This window comes from Diuraphis noxia, unplaced genomic scaffold (genome assembly GCF_037042655.1).
Source record: "Diuraphis noxia isolate RWA-SAM2 unplaced genomic scaffold, SU_Dnox_SAM2 contig0005, whole genome shotgun sequence".
NCBI classification, from domain to species: Eukaryota; Metazoa; Arthropoda; class Insecta; order Hemiptera; family Aphididae; genus Diuraphis; species Diuraphis noxia.
Genome location: NW_028301715.1, coordinates 9213369 through 9228565, shown reverse-complemented (window position 1 = coordinate 9228565; position 15197 = coordinate 9213369). Strand labels below are relative to the sequence as shown.

Here is a 15197-nt window from a genome sequence, read left to right as displayed (position 1 = left end):
CGTGAAATATCATATTGTAATCTTATAAACAATACATTTTTGATTTAAGTTGAAAACTTTTTTTGGGCTTACCACCCGAAAATTATTAAAATTTTATAATGTGTAGAGTACCTACTTAAACGAGATAGTTAAACTATTGGACATTGGGGAAAATTTAGTGAAGTTTTAAATACAAAACAATTTATTAATTTTCGAGATTTGAATACGAACTAAATATAAAAACAAAACTTTATCATTTTGTAACATTATCTAATAATGAGTAACATTTGCTTAAAATTATAATTCAATGAATTTATTTTGAAACTGTACAGGTGCAAAAGGAGTTCAAGGAAATAAAGGCGTTCGCGGGGAGCTTGGAAGCAAAGGAGTCAAAGGCGACAAGGTAATATTTTATTTACACTTTTAAATTAATAATAAATACTATAACTTATATGTATAATAAAGTATGTATAAATAATCGATTGGTGATGCATTTGAAATTATTAAAGCACAACTTTAAAACAGCTTATTTTAAAGGAATCGAAAGTGTACGTAGGTACATTCTTTGTGAGTAATATATTCCAAGAGGGCAAACTTGTTTGCCCTGAGGCGTGAAACTTTTAAATGTGCGACGGTATTGAGCTTACACACACTATTTAATAGAACAATAAACCCCAAGTCTCACAATAATGATGCAAATTGACAACTAGAGAGACAGATGTGTCAGCCGTACAAAATATAAACAAAACATTCTGAAATGTGCAGTTGGACAGGTTGTGTGATTGGATTAAAAATTTAAAACCCTTCGATAGTAACAGTTATATTATGATTGTATTAAACCACCTAAATAAGGTTAAATTATTCAGTATAGAATTCACTTAACAACGGTGGATTTATGAATTCTCACCACTGTAACTGTAGTCGATTTATTACTTTCATCTCTTTAAATATTTAGTACGTTCATTGAAAAATAATATACTTAATGCCACCGCTTTTTGTTTTGATCATCACCACTGTGTTTTTATATTTTATTTTGACTTTTATTAAACCATGTATTTTATCCGATTTAAAGCTAAACCAGATCCGTTGCTAATTTTTAGACAAAAATAATGCAGGCAAGCCATTGTCAAGACCAAACCTTCTAGAAACTTACAAATTACGTCTCGCGTCGGATTACAATTAAAACGAAACTTTATAACATTCACTATTTCAATGATATATAAATATAAAATATAAATTACTCATCCGCATACTTATTCCGTTCAACATGCAGCTTTAAGCATTTATTTCGAGTTTAAGCGATGATGATATCTTACACCGTTTGAATATTATATATAATGTTGTATTAAAACATATATTTTATAGTTTATATAATTAATATATTTTAAGCGTGGTAATAATCGTTAAATAATAGGTATTATATCATATGTTCTAATTCTAATAAACTTAACCGTGTGTCTTAGGTACAAATGTTTTCATGGATAAACTTTACTATAGAAATGGTAATTCGCTTACGATTTTTGAGGTCAACACTCGCCAATATAGCTAATAAAACTATTGATGACGATTATTATGTTAATAATTTATTGCTATAATAATTAATATTATGTGTAGATAATACAACTACAACTACAGCCTAGTTAGTGTACTAATGTGTATACGCCAACAAATGTCCATTGTATGGCATATCTGGATTTTGACAATTTTGTCAGACAATAATATTTTTTTAATTTTTAATTTTTTTTTTTAAAGTGTTTCTGACAAACAAGGCCATCGAACTTATTGATATAATAAAAAAATTTTAACATCATGAAGTTGTTAAGCGTAAATTAATAACAATATATACAGTAAATTACAAAGATGAATAAATAAATAATAAAATATGACATTCAGACAATAATATACTCCATAATAATTGTATGTAAAAATGTTAAATTCTAATCCAATACCTGTCATTTTATCATATATTATTTTCAATCACACCAAATATATACCATTTATTATAGTTTCAAGTCAAGTTCTACCTACAGCAATAACAAAATTAGCAATAATATAAATAATATGCACTATGACAAATCCATTTAGGCTCAAATGATATAATGATGTCAAAAATAGTTTTTTTTTTTAATATAAGTATTTAACAATATATACAATAATAAAAAATTCAAAATACAATAATAGATTAGCAATAATATATTTTATTCTAAATAATGAATATTAATAATTTTTTGAAAAAAACACAATATATAAAATGAAATATAATATGTTGGATAACCTAATGTTGTTGAAGCCGATGAAACTTGAAAAAAAAATGCAAAAAAATTTTTTGCCGAAACCAGGGATCGAACCAGGGACCTTTAGATCTTCAGTCTAACGCTCTCCCAACTGAGCTATTTCGGCAGATGAAATGATTATGATTTTTACACTTATTTAAGTAAAACTCAATTTTCAACTATAATGAAATTGTTTCTATCAAACACCTCCAAATAGCAAAATAAATTATAATGGCCGAGAAAGTCGAGAATGTTAGATATTTATAAAAAAAAAAAAATTAGCTGTGTAATGTCCTCTTAAATTATTACTTACCATTAGACCATTAGTTATTAAGTTTTAGATTCTTTATTAGGGATCTTCTCAAAATATTGTAAAATATTTAATTGTATTAATAACCCTACACATTATTGAGGACGACTAGTACGAGTAGTACGACATGTATAAATGGTACCTAAAATCCACTAACTCAGAGTCAGTGAATGACATTGGAAGGGGGATTTAAATGTGTAAAGAAATATTGTACTCACCTCTCTAAATATTTACCTACATTTCTTATTGATAAGGATATAATTCGAAAGGATATATAAGGTCTTATTCAATGAACCCTTACCTTAAGGCTTAAATCAAGCTATGCTAATACATTTTATGCATTAAAACTTAATACCTACATTATGTTATTAATATTAGGCACTTGTTATGTTGATTGGTTTTTTTATATGTTTTACCAGTTTACCTATAACCTATACCAGCACATAGAATTATTCATTTGTGAATATTTACTTTTAATTAAAATTAATATACATGTATATATTATTTTGGTTACTTAAGTTTTAATATAACTACAAACTAATAGTACTAACTATACTAAGACACTTAATCTTTATTAATTAATACATTTTTCTTAGTAGGTAGGTACATTTTCCACTCTGTGAATTATGAACTATTATTTTATTTATTATTATAGGTCTAACCTTTATTATTTGTACCTACAACCTAGTCGTATATAATAAGCTAGGTATAAATGTATAATTAATTAACAAGCGTTTTACGTTTGTAATGATTTTTATTTCTTATTCGTACCTAGTTTAAATGGTACCTTCTTTTGGGTGATCACACATATTCCCGTATGTAATTTTAGAGTAGAGACGATCTCTAAATATATGCGTCATCACTTGTATATGTATTATGCTTTCAGACAATTCACGACAAAATAGGTGTAACCTATATCATGGATATTATATGTTACTGCAATTTTTTTCGGAAAATTACTATAACATTAAATATTTTAAGAATTTTCATCAATAATTATTTGATTTTGTTTATTAATTGATTATACAGGGTAATGTTGGACCTACTGGACCACAAGGTTTTAAAGGTAAATAAGTTAATACATTTATTTTCTTAAACGATTTCCATGTATTTCAAAAATAATGAATTTCATTGACCTAAATATTAAAGCTTAATATATAAGAACATACCTACCTAACGGAAAATACTTGATTTTCACAAAATATAAACGCACTCTACAGCAAACAATGTGGACACTGTGAATAATATTGTTATTATGAAATATTCGACCTACGACTTTAAACCTACATAACTTTTATTAGAAATATCCCATAATCATTATATATTTATAACGTTTAAAATCCATTTACCGACTATAAAAAATATAATTTAAAAAAATAAACTTTAATGCCATTTAAACATTCAATAAACTTTCTCTTTATCCTGACATTTTATTTTTCATTCGATTTAACACAATATAATAAATACTTTTTAAACGTATTTTTTGTCATTCTGTCTAAAATTGTATATATAGCTTCTTAAGCTATAAGTCATAATCAAAGCTTCTAAATAAGGCCTATGGTAATCTTATCAAATAATTTAATTGCGATTGGAAGTTTTGTAAATGTATTTCTTTAAATTCTTACAAAATTTATTTTGATAGTTGGTGCACTTCCAATTAATTATTAATTAAATTTTGTTCACCGGAAATATCAAAATTCTACACATTCAAAATCAAACATTATATGAATCATATATTATTTATTATTATATGTACCAGGTACCTACATGGCTACATGTTATAATATATGTTTACTGTATACACATTTAAACCTAATTTTAATTTATTACTTATAAGTTATTAAGTGTTATAAATATTTGACTAATGCATATTGTAGGGGAACGAGGAATACGTGGATTTGACGGAACTCCAGGAATGCCAGGAGAAAATTCTCGCCCAGCGCCCAAAGGCGAAAAAGGTAAACTTCGTAAAATATGTGTACAGCGTAGGTTCAGTATCTATTTATTAAATCGTTTAAGAAAAAAGAAACGTTTAATTTTAATAATAAATGTGCCTATTACACATTTTACATTTTTAATGATTGGACATCCCAACCTCATGGAATCTGCGTCCATGTGTATAATATATAAACTCTAAGTAACTACAGTATATTGGTATCTAGCATTTTATGATTTATATTTTTAAAATGTCTATCTACTATAAGAACCAAAGCAATACTCGTTATATTTTCTGAATTAAGAAATAACGAATCAAAAACTTTTAAAAAAGTAGGTACCTATCTAAAATATAATTATATGATATTGTTGTTTTAGGCGACCCTGGGTCACCTGGACCACCCGGTCCACCAGGACCAGCGCTGTCAGGGGTGAAAATTGATAAAAGTAAGCATGAACTATAGCTATTAAAGATTTTATGAAAATGTATCAATATTGTAGATACCGTATTAATAGTATATAAACTATAAAGCGTTGTAGCTTACTGCAATAATACCACTTATTCATTCATCCAATCGATTGATATTGTGCCTTTTGTGCTTACCTAATACTATTTTCGTCATCGATGTGTGTCCAAAAACAATTTCTCAACAGCATCTCTTAAACTATAACCAACAGCAAATATCTAGTGCTACATAAATAAAAGACTATCTATACATACCTTCTGATCAACAGATTTTAACTTATGATTATCTAATAAACAAAAATAAAAATGATTGGAGCTTACAATGATTTTATTACTCGCAGATTAAAAGCTTTCATACTTTTTGTAAATAAAATTGACATTTGTCATTTAGATATGAAAATGTATGTAGCCACTAAAGTATTTATTAAACTCGATACAAACTTAAACGTAAGCAAATTATATCTTAATAAAGAGTGATGTAGATTTACCCTTGTTCATATATATGTTTCTTATAATGTTTACAACCTAATTCAATAATATTTCATTAAATTAGCGGATACAGCAGTTGTGAAAACAGTGAAAGGTGATAAAGGCTCAAAAGGAGATCGTGGGGAAAAAGGAGCAGTTGGTAATTTGGGCCCCGGAGGAAACCCTGTAAGTATAATTTATAATATATTCTTTATTTGAACTAAAATTCACACATTACAAAAATAAAGGGTACTTGATAAGTTTATTTTAGTTATTAAATCATGATAAAAGTGGAAACATTTCTCCATTACATAGAATTATTCGAGAAAATAATTTCAAAATTTCTAGTCTCAATTATGAAATATAATAATTATACACGCAGTACTTATGTACCATACAGTTGTACCTATGTGATGTATATGGCATAAATACATAATAATATATACTTAACATATTTTTATTAACTATTCATCATATATCATACTTATTCAATTCATAAGTAATGGATAATAAGTCCTACTTACAAAATAAATATGAAAGCTAAAAATGAATTAACCTATGATAATAACGTCTACTTACTGTAAAGTTGTACAGTGTATGTGTATCGGTATTTTTTACAATGTTAGGTATATTTAATTTTCATAAAAATAATATATTTTTCTTTTTTGAAGGGGTGTAAAATTATGATTGTATTTTATTTACCTAAATATGCAAATAAAATAAATTATTTATGTTACAATGTGTTACCTGTGGTTTTAGGGTCCACCTGGTTTGACGGGTCCCAAAGGTGAACGAGGAGAGCCCGGTTTACCAGCACCCGTATCATCTACGACCAACCTAGGAATGAACATCAAAGGAGATAAAGGTAGGAATGGATACAAGGATTCGCTTATACTATAATTCCAACTAAAAAGTAGAAGCTAAGGTTATCTTTAAAACGCAGTCTATTTTAGACTAATTTCTGTGAAAAATAGTTTAGTGCTATACTATATTGACGATATTATTGTTGATTAAGTATAGATATTATCTATCTAGCTTTCTTTTTCAGCCACAATGATCATTCTTATAGCAGTTTTGCAACATGTATGCACAACATGTTCATTATTGAAAAATACGTGAAAAAAAAATAGTGTAAACAAATTAACTATAACTTTACATATTATTATTTATTATATTACCTAGATATTATTATTGGTAGTTACAAATAAAATGTATATCAAAAAATATCATTTTTTTTTTACCCATGACACTTTAAAAGGCCAAATTGTATTTTTTTATTCTTTTTTTAATTTAATATTTTAACTATCTAAGTCAACATGTTTTTAAGTAAAAATTAATTTAGGTATAATAACACAGTGTAAAATACATTATGTTATTACTGACATTTCAATTATAACGTATATTTTAATATTCTGTGTATTTAGGTGAAATGGGAAGACGAGGTAGACGCGGAAAACCAGGTAAAACCATATCATTAAGTTTGTGTTTAATTAACTCCCGGGTTTTAACTTAAAAACGCCATGTAAAATGATTTTTTTTTTTAAATTATTTAAATAATAAAACTATTATTGGTTTATAGGTCCTATTGGTCCACCAGGTCCACCCGGAGAGATTGGTTTACCTGGTTTACGAGTAAGTTAAAAAATAATATATTTATAGATATATTTTATAACTATGCATTTAACGAATAACTAATTATGTATGATGTTATTAATACGCTAATCAAAAATTAAGGAAGACGTAAGTTGTATTGTTTAAATAACATTAAATATGTTAACAAAAAACCAATTACTATCAAAAAATTCGTGTTATTTATTTAGTTTGAAGCATAACGATAAGTTGATATTTTGTTTATTTTTCGATTATTTACGATATTATTTTAATCTGTTTTCAATTAAAACAGCTTAAAATATTTATTTGTATAAATAATATGATATCATGATTTCACAATTGTGTGTCTTAGGGTTCGCCAGGCAAAGCGGGAGGTGTTAAAGGGGACAAAGGTGATCCGGGAGAATCTGTGGTGAGTAAAATGTTATTAAAATATTTATATTAATACTTTCATAATTTTAAACGTTCAAAATATAATGATTGTGACTATAGAAAGGGGAAAAAGGAGAACCGGGAAAAGATGGATTACCAGGTTCGGGAGGAACATACGTGCCTGTACCAGGTCCACCAGGTCCACCAGTAAGTATTATTTTTTTTTGTGCTTTATTATTTGTGTTCAAATTATCAGTAAATATTAACAAATGATATTCATTTCATCAGGGAATTCCAGGTGTTGCAATCGAAGGGCAAAAGGGTGAACCTGGTGATCCAGGATTTTCATCATCGCCTCTCCGAAGTAATACTAACAGGCTATAAGATTTTTCTATTGGTTGTCTTTACCATAAGTATTGTTAATTTTTTATATTAATTTTCAGGTGAAATAAACGAACCCATAATTGTACCAGGCGCAATGACGTTCCCGAACAAGAAATCAATGATAAACGTAAATATGAAATACATATATAATATATATATAAATAAATCAACTATAGAGCTACAATTCATTATACTTCACTGATAATTGTGCACGTATTGTTTCAAAATAATTGAATTGTTTATATTACTTAGTTGACAGATAGAACTCAGATGGGTACCATTGCATTCATCATCGAAGAGGAAGCTCTTTTAGTCCGTGTCACCCGTGGCTGGCAGTACATTTCCGTAAGTCATATTATAAAGATGTGGCTTTAATTTAATCATATCGGCCATTAATGTTTGTCTGGTACAGCTTGGTTCATTGGTCACAACTGGAATGGATCCGGTCCCGACGAACATTCCGTTGCCGACTAGAGTACCATTAGAATCATCGAATTTAGTACATAACCATCCAATAAAAGATAACACAATGGTAAGACACACGTTTATTTTCAAGTTTTCAGCTGTTGATAAAATCAAAATATATTAATTTTTAAGTATCTACTTAGTTACATATAATTATAATACCATTTGAATTTTTTTTCTATTTCTTCATAATATGTAATAATATGGTAGTTAAGATACGAAAGCTGTCAAACCTAGCTTTAACTATACAGATACCTACTATAATTTTCACAACCCTCTTTTGTCAAAACTGATTTTGACAAGTGAAAACTAGAATTAATCTTCAATATTAGAACTAGTTGTGTCTGAAATATAATGGTAAAAATTAGAACTATCTAATGTAAACTGATTTTCAGAAGTAATTTTTGTATTGGTATTAATAAAATAACTATTTTAAACTAAAGAAAACATGCGACAAGTATAATATAATATAACATCATATATTGAGATAAGTCATAGAAATGTAATTTAAATGTTTGAAACAAATGATCGAACTTTATCATTGTTTCGGAAAGGAAAACTTTTATAGAATTTAGAGTTAGACAAAAGTTGATTTTTTTTTTGTACAAGCAGCGAAAAAATATGTTGCATAATATGATTTTTTGCAAGTGCACCCTACATATAATTTTGGTCCTGACCTCGTCAATTATTTTGTCATATAGTTGTGAGCTCATCGAAAGGAAATAGTATTATTTTGAACTGGTTTCGCTGAAATGAACACAACTGCGTAAGAAATAAACTCAGTCCTAAACCAATTTTTCTGATTATCACCTTACAACGTTACATTTTATTTTGTGAAATAGAGGATGATAAAGAACACACACGTCTTGCAATAATTTTTGTCTAGAATAAATTCTGTCTTTAATTCTAATTCTGCATCGTTCACCTACGGTCTCTCACTTTTTGATTTTGATTTTTAATATTATCTATATTTCAATATTAAATTATGTTTTTCATTTAAGCATTTAAACTTGATGTTAATGATAGTTTTAGTTTGGTATTCAAAATCAGTTTTGACGAAAGGGTGCTGTAAAAACTAGTATTGGCTAGTTAAACAACTAATAGTTTGATGTTTAATGAATTTTGGGTTTTAACTGTAACATATTGTTATTTACTCAACACAGCATATTCCAATGCAAATATATATATTACTATTATTACTCGTAGTATACTATATACTTGTAAATAAATTTTTTTTTGAAAACTAATGAACGCGTAATGTATTGTTCTGTTTCAGTGGCATCCTAAAATGGTGAGTATAATATAGAAATCTCGCGGGTTTGTTGTGTTTAATTATAACTTTTACTACCTAACTAATATAAAAAAATATAATATTTTAAGTAATATATCACGTAGTAGCACGTATTCACATGATATAACTATTTCTGTAATGCACAGCTTAATATATAATAATAAAATAGTTGTCATATCATATAATGACGAAATATTTCACAATGTAGTTACGAATAGCAGCGTTGAACGAGCCATACACAGGTAACATGCACGGAGTTCAGAGTGTGGACTATTCGTGTTATCGTCAATCTCAAAGAGCGGGGCTTCACGGAGCGTTCAAAGCGTTCCTGTCTTCGCGACTTAATAATTTGAAAACGATCGTTCACGAATCCGACAGAGATTTGCCCGTCGTCAACATCAAAGGAGACGTCCTGTTCAACTCTTGGAAAGATATATTCAGTGAAAACGGCGCTTTTATATCACAACAGCCCAGAATATACAGTTTTAGTGGCAAAAATGTACTCACTGATTTCACGTGGTAAGAACAAAACAACTAACAGTGAAAATTATTATAATGTTGTACTCACGTGTGCCTATACCGTATCTATGTGGAATGTGAATATATATATATATATATATATATATATATATATATGAATAATAATAACAGGTATGGGTACAGTACCTAACCCCTTATAGGTAAAATATTTGTACCACATGTTTTTCAGGAAACCTTTAATAATTCTTATATATATTATGTTACCTTATGTATCATAGCCATAGACAGTTTATAAGAATTCTGGACGTTATACTGGATTCCAAAGTAGTGCATTTTCTAATAAAGTCTCCATGTATAGATACGTTTTATGAAATATTGTTTACTTGTAGGTAATTTTGCTAATATAGAACATAAATGTACATTAAGGTGCCTTTATACCTTATAATGCGAATATATAGTAACCATTAATGGTAACGATTTCCTATTTATCCTTTCAGTCACACGTCATAATAATAATAAATTTATAATCAATAAAGTTTAACAAACTCTGGGCTAAAAAAATGTTAAGGCTTAGAAATGGTCTGGCTAAGAAAACAAAGCATTTATATATATATATATATTGTATCGAAGGCTTAAGATTTTGAATAAATATGAGCATAATAATATTTAAATAATAGATATTTTAACAGTGTAAGCGAAGGAACTTTCTAAAATGCAACTCTTTATTTTTCATAATAGATTTTGAAAGAATGATCGTCATATATTATTAATATTATCGGTTTCTAAAACAAAAAAGACATAAAATTGCTTATTTAAATAACATGAGATATTAGCTACCGTGGCGTCGTTGAACTTTATACTCGCCTTTACATTAGAACCTTTTACTTTTTTTTCACCCATTGCACGTATCGTATTACGGTATTTTTAATGCCACGAAAGCATTCGGGCACAGTATATTAAAAGCCATTCTATAACAATAACGATTCGTTTTAAATGAACGATTCCATTGTAGTCATTTTTCACTCTCGCGGTATGCCTTTGACAATAAAAAAACGAGAAACTATTGTCTTTTTGTCACCGGTACCTAGCATCGTGTACTATTATAGCGTATTTAGTGTCAGCGGTGTTGCTTATTATAATATACGTGAGTTCTATTTTAAAACTCGGCGCAAAAAGATTTTACAAGAAAGTGCTCTGCAACGTTAGCCGAGAGTAGTCAGCTACAAAAATCGAATTGTGAAAAAAAAAATATAAAAAAATCAATGAGAAAAAAAACAGCCAAGGTGCGAAAAATAGTGACTTAAAAATGAATAACGCCTGACGAATCGTCTCTCGGGGATTTAGCGAACTGTATGTCTAGTCCTTTTATCTTCGGTAGTAGGTATTCCGCGAGAGTTGCTTGCATTCCAATTCTATGAATTTAAGTCGTTTTAATAACAGTCCGCATCATATGGCTATAGTGAAAAAGCTAATGATAGTAATATTATAGTAATCTAACCTTTAGCATTCATACATATCTACAAAAGTTTCAATGACGGTCCGATACTCCGATAAAATGCCGTAAGAAGTTCATCCATCGATTAATTGTAAATTTTAAATGAACGGAACTCACGAAACCATCAAGGTTTCAGTCTCTGCAGGACTCTGTATAGAAAATAATACACCCAATTAATTTTCGCCACCATGATAATATTATAATATTAAAAATAAACAAAAGTCTTTACAAACAATACAAAAATCAGTATAGTTGCCGTCGTATATACATATAGATAGAGGTAAACCTGCCGTAACGGCAACGTGCTGCAGGCAATACAATTTATGATATATATATATATATATAAAATCATGTAGCACTTACGATTGTTTATCATACTATTGTATATCATTATTCAGGCCACAGAAGACCATCTGGCATGGATCTGACTTGTCCGGCGACAGTGCTGTGGACGGAAACTGCGACGCATGGAACTCGGAGAGCGCCGACAAACGGGGACTGGGCTCGTCGTTGACGCCAAAGTCCGACCGGCAGGCAAAGCTCCTGGACCAGGACTCGGCTTACGACTGCCGCAACTTTTTCGTCGTCCTCTGCGTGGAAATCACACCGCACTCGGGGGCGATGTTTTCGAGGAAACGGCGCAGTGGCGTTGGAGGTTCGCTCGACGAACCGCAGCCGCCGTTGAGTCGCCAAGAGTACGAGAAACTCATCGAAAACATCGGAGCTTGAATATTATTATACCGAACCGAAAACGCATCCGTCTCGTCTGCTGTATTCGATTATTACAAAATATTATGTTATCGTTTCGACTTTATTTTTTACTGTGTACAACGACAACGAAACTGAGTTTCTTTTCCAATTGCATAAGAAAAAAAAAACATCAGTTTGCTGTACGCCATGCAATATCATAACTTAAACGAAGCGACATGATATATACGATATAATTCTAACCATTGTAATTACTATACCGACTAAATTATTATAGGTTATAGGATATGTTCTTCATTCCTCGTTAGTCGTTATATTTTGTTTAATGTACAACAACATATTATTATTTTAACAATCGCATATCATTCATACTCTCACCATATCTTACTCTAAAGACAATTATTATTATAATTTTATCGATTGGAGATTTTGCGAAACCACAACAGTGGATCGCTTAAAAATATTATATTATTATCACACTCCGTATGAAACTACGCTATATAGTGAGTCCATCCTTAACATTATCATCATAAAACTCGCACATATCTTGTGGATCTTTTAAATTATTTTTATTCGAAATTTCTCTAAATATTTATATTGGTTAAAAAAATGTTATCTATGTTTTCTTTTTATTTGTTTATACGTAATAAATAGTATTATTAATGACTAAGTTAATATTGTTGCAAATTCCTAATGATTAATGAATATTCAATTTTCAATTCCAATCAGAATTACATACTTTTAAAGAAACTCCTTATAGGCATATATTAACGCTAATCGAATAGTTTTAAAAAATACCTTGATTAAATTCATCCATCTTATTGTTTGCCATCAAAAATTTTACCAATAGCAACATAAAATCATCAATTATATTATTATATCAACAGAGATAATGTCGTATTTCGGTTAAAATTCTAATTGAATGTCATAAATAACCATTTGCATTTAAATGAAAATAAAATTATTGTTTTGGACATTTAGCTTATAATAAATAATAATTGATAATTGTTTACATTTATGTGTTCAAGTCATAATATTGTGTGTATTTATTTTAAATATTATTAAATCATTTTATACTATACATACACGTATGTGTAAGACATATTCGTTTAACGTATTATAAAAACATTGATTTTATATAAAATTTTGTACATTGTATATATAGTTTTGAATTAATTAGTTTTATAAATCAAAACCTAACTAGTAAGGTATTAGATTGTGTGATGACAACACGAGTAGGTATAACCTATTTAAAATTATAAAATTAGTTTGAAAAATAAACCAGAGTCATCGATTAGAATATTAATTCATAATTAAAAATTGGTTTGTATGTTACGTATAAATAATTTTAATTTTAATTCATACTTAAAATATTTATTAACTTAATACACGAACAGAGTTCAAAGTGGGAATTTTAGAAAAAAAAAGATATGATTTTGTATGGTGATGAATAATTTATATTGGTATATATGAAAATTAAATCAAGATTTAATGTGAAGTGTTTCTATATTTCTATAAACAAATAAATATTTAATCGATGAACATTTTTTTTTTTTTTGTAATAGCCATAGGATATTTTAGGACATAATGTATTATTTGATGTAATAGACATAAAAATTCTTTATATATTTATCCAAAGATAGAGTTTATTTGATGAAAATAATTTTTTAAAGTTATATTACTTTGGTTATAAACTTATAACTTATAAGATAAAATAAGAATATTTTTTAAATTTATTTCAATTACAATATTATCTAAGCAACTCATACAATGCTGTAAAACTAAATGTAGTGAGATATTTAACATCTTAGTCAAAGACTTTGATTTTAAGTATATACTGAAAGTAAGATATTGAATAGGTATATGATTTATTACAAATTTAAATTGTATTTACTACATTTTTGTTTTAAAATATAAACGCAATTTGTTAATAAAATTACATAATATAATTTACTGAACCATTACAACTTTAGGATGTTATAATTTTATAGACCATTCAATAAATCCAATACTTTACTAAAAAAAAAAATGATTCTATATTTTATTTAAATTTTACCAGCATAAAAGTTTATTATTGTTTCTAAGCGTATGTAAGTTAAATGTTAAATAATTAGATATTTCTGTATTGTTTTATTAGTTACTATAGTATTATTATAAATGTGTAAACAATAAAAATAAATTGTAATTAATATGGTGTCATGATTATTCATAAATTAAGAGACAAAATTGACAAAAAAAATCTAAGTACTAGGAGCACAAACACGCACAGAAACACACGCTGAGAAATAATGCATTTCAAGAAGCGAAAAAAAAAATTTAAAAAAAAATTATATAATAGGAATACACTAAAGACTGCAGTCTGTGATTTCTAGATACTTAAACAAAATAAACTATTCACAATATTGAAATAATAATGACCTTTCACAATAATGACTATTTAGAGCGCCCAATTTATCAAAGTTGAACAATGGGTGCAAAAAAATCAACTAGAAATATAGAAATGAAAAAGGAGAACACTAGAGTCCGCAGGAAAATGCATTTCAAGAAGCAAAAAAAAGTAGTAGGTCGAAATTTAATAACCATTGAAAAGTGATTGTTAAAAATTAAAAAAACTAAATTGGAATGGTTTAAAATAAAATCTGAAAAAAACACAATTTATTAGTACCTAGTAAATAGGTTTATTGTTTATTGAGTGGACTGAATACGGGACAAAACCAATTATTTTAAATGCATTTAAAATTGCAACGGTAGCGGTATTTTGAAAAATAATACTATGATGAGTATAATTTTATATTATCGATGAACCACAATTACCCAACACACGAATTTGAGTTAGCTAATCGTGGTTTTCGAAATAAATTGAAAGTAAGTAAAAAATAAAAATATATATGTATAAATTATATTGAACTAGTTAAATTGTTTAGTTAGTTATGTTAAGCAAATTATTAAATATTTGGCTT

At 27.8% G+C, this 15197-nt stretch overlaps 1 protein-coding gene and 1 non-coding gene across 5 annotated transcripts in view; one reads left to right on the top strand and one right to left on the bottom strand.

The window, feature by feature from the left end:
• Positions 1-14426, top strand: part of LOC107169907 (uncharacterized) — a 256410-nt gene extending 241984 nt beyond the window's left edge. For all 4 annotated transcript variants that reach the window (XM_089228563.1, XM_089228562.1, XM_089228566.1 and 1 more), the window contains 17 exons: positions 312-382; positions 3592-3628; positions 4440-4520; positions 4876-4944; positions 5517-5617; positions 6191-6296; positions 6856-6891; positions 7011-7063; positions 7395-7454; positions 7535-7621; positions 7703-7778; positions 7858-7925; positions 8051-8143; positions 8211-8330; positions 9540-9554; positions 9763-10073; positions 11928-14426. In XM_089228563.1, the coding sequence (XP_089084689.1) occupies positions 312-382; positions 3592-3628; positions 4440-4520; positions 4876-4944; positions 5517-5617; positions 6191-6296; positions 6856-6891; positions 7011-7063; positions 7395-7454; positions 7535-7621; positions 7703-7778; positions 7858-7925; positions 8051-8143; positions 8211-8330; positions 9540-9554; positions 9763-10073; positions 11928-12258 (1715 nt within the window). In that variant the 3' untranslated portion in view covers positions 12259-14426. The remainder of the gene's footprint in view (positions 1-311; positions 383-3591; positions 3629-4439; positions 4521-4875; positions 4945-5516; positions 5618-6190; positions 6297-6855; positions 6892-7010; positions 7064-7394; positions 7455-7534; positions 7622-7702; positions 7779-7857; positions 7926-8050; positions 8144-8210; positions 8331-9539; positions 9555-9762; positions 10074-11927) is intronic.
• TRNAF-GAA (transfer RNA phenylalanine (anticodon GAA)) lies at positions 2307-2379 on the bottom strand. The gene has a single exon. It is a non-coding gene; the product is annotated as a tRNA-Phe (tRNA).
• Positions 14427-15197: the final 771 nt, after the last annotated feature.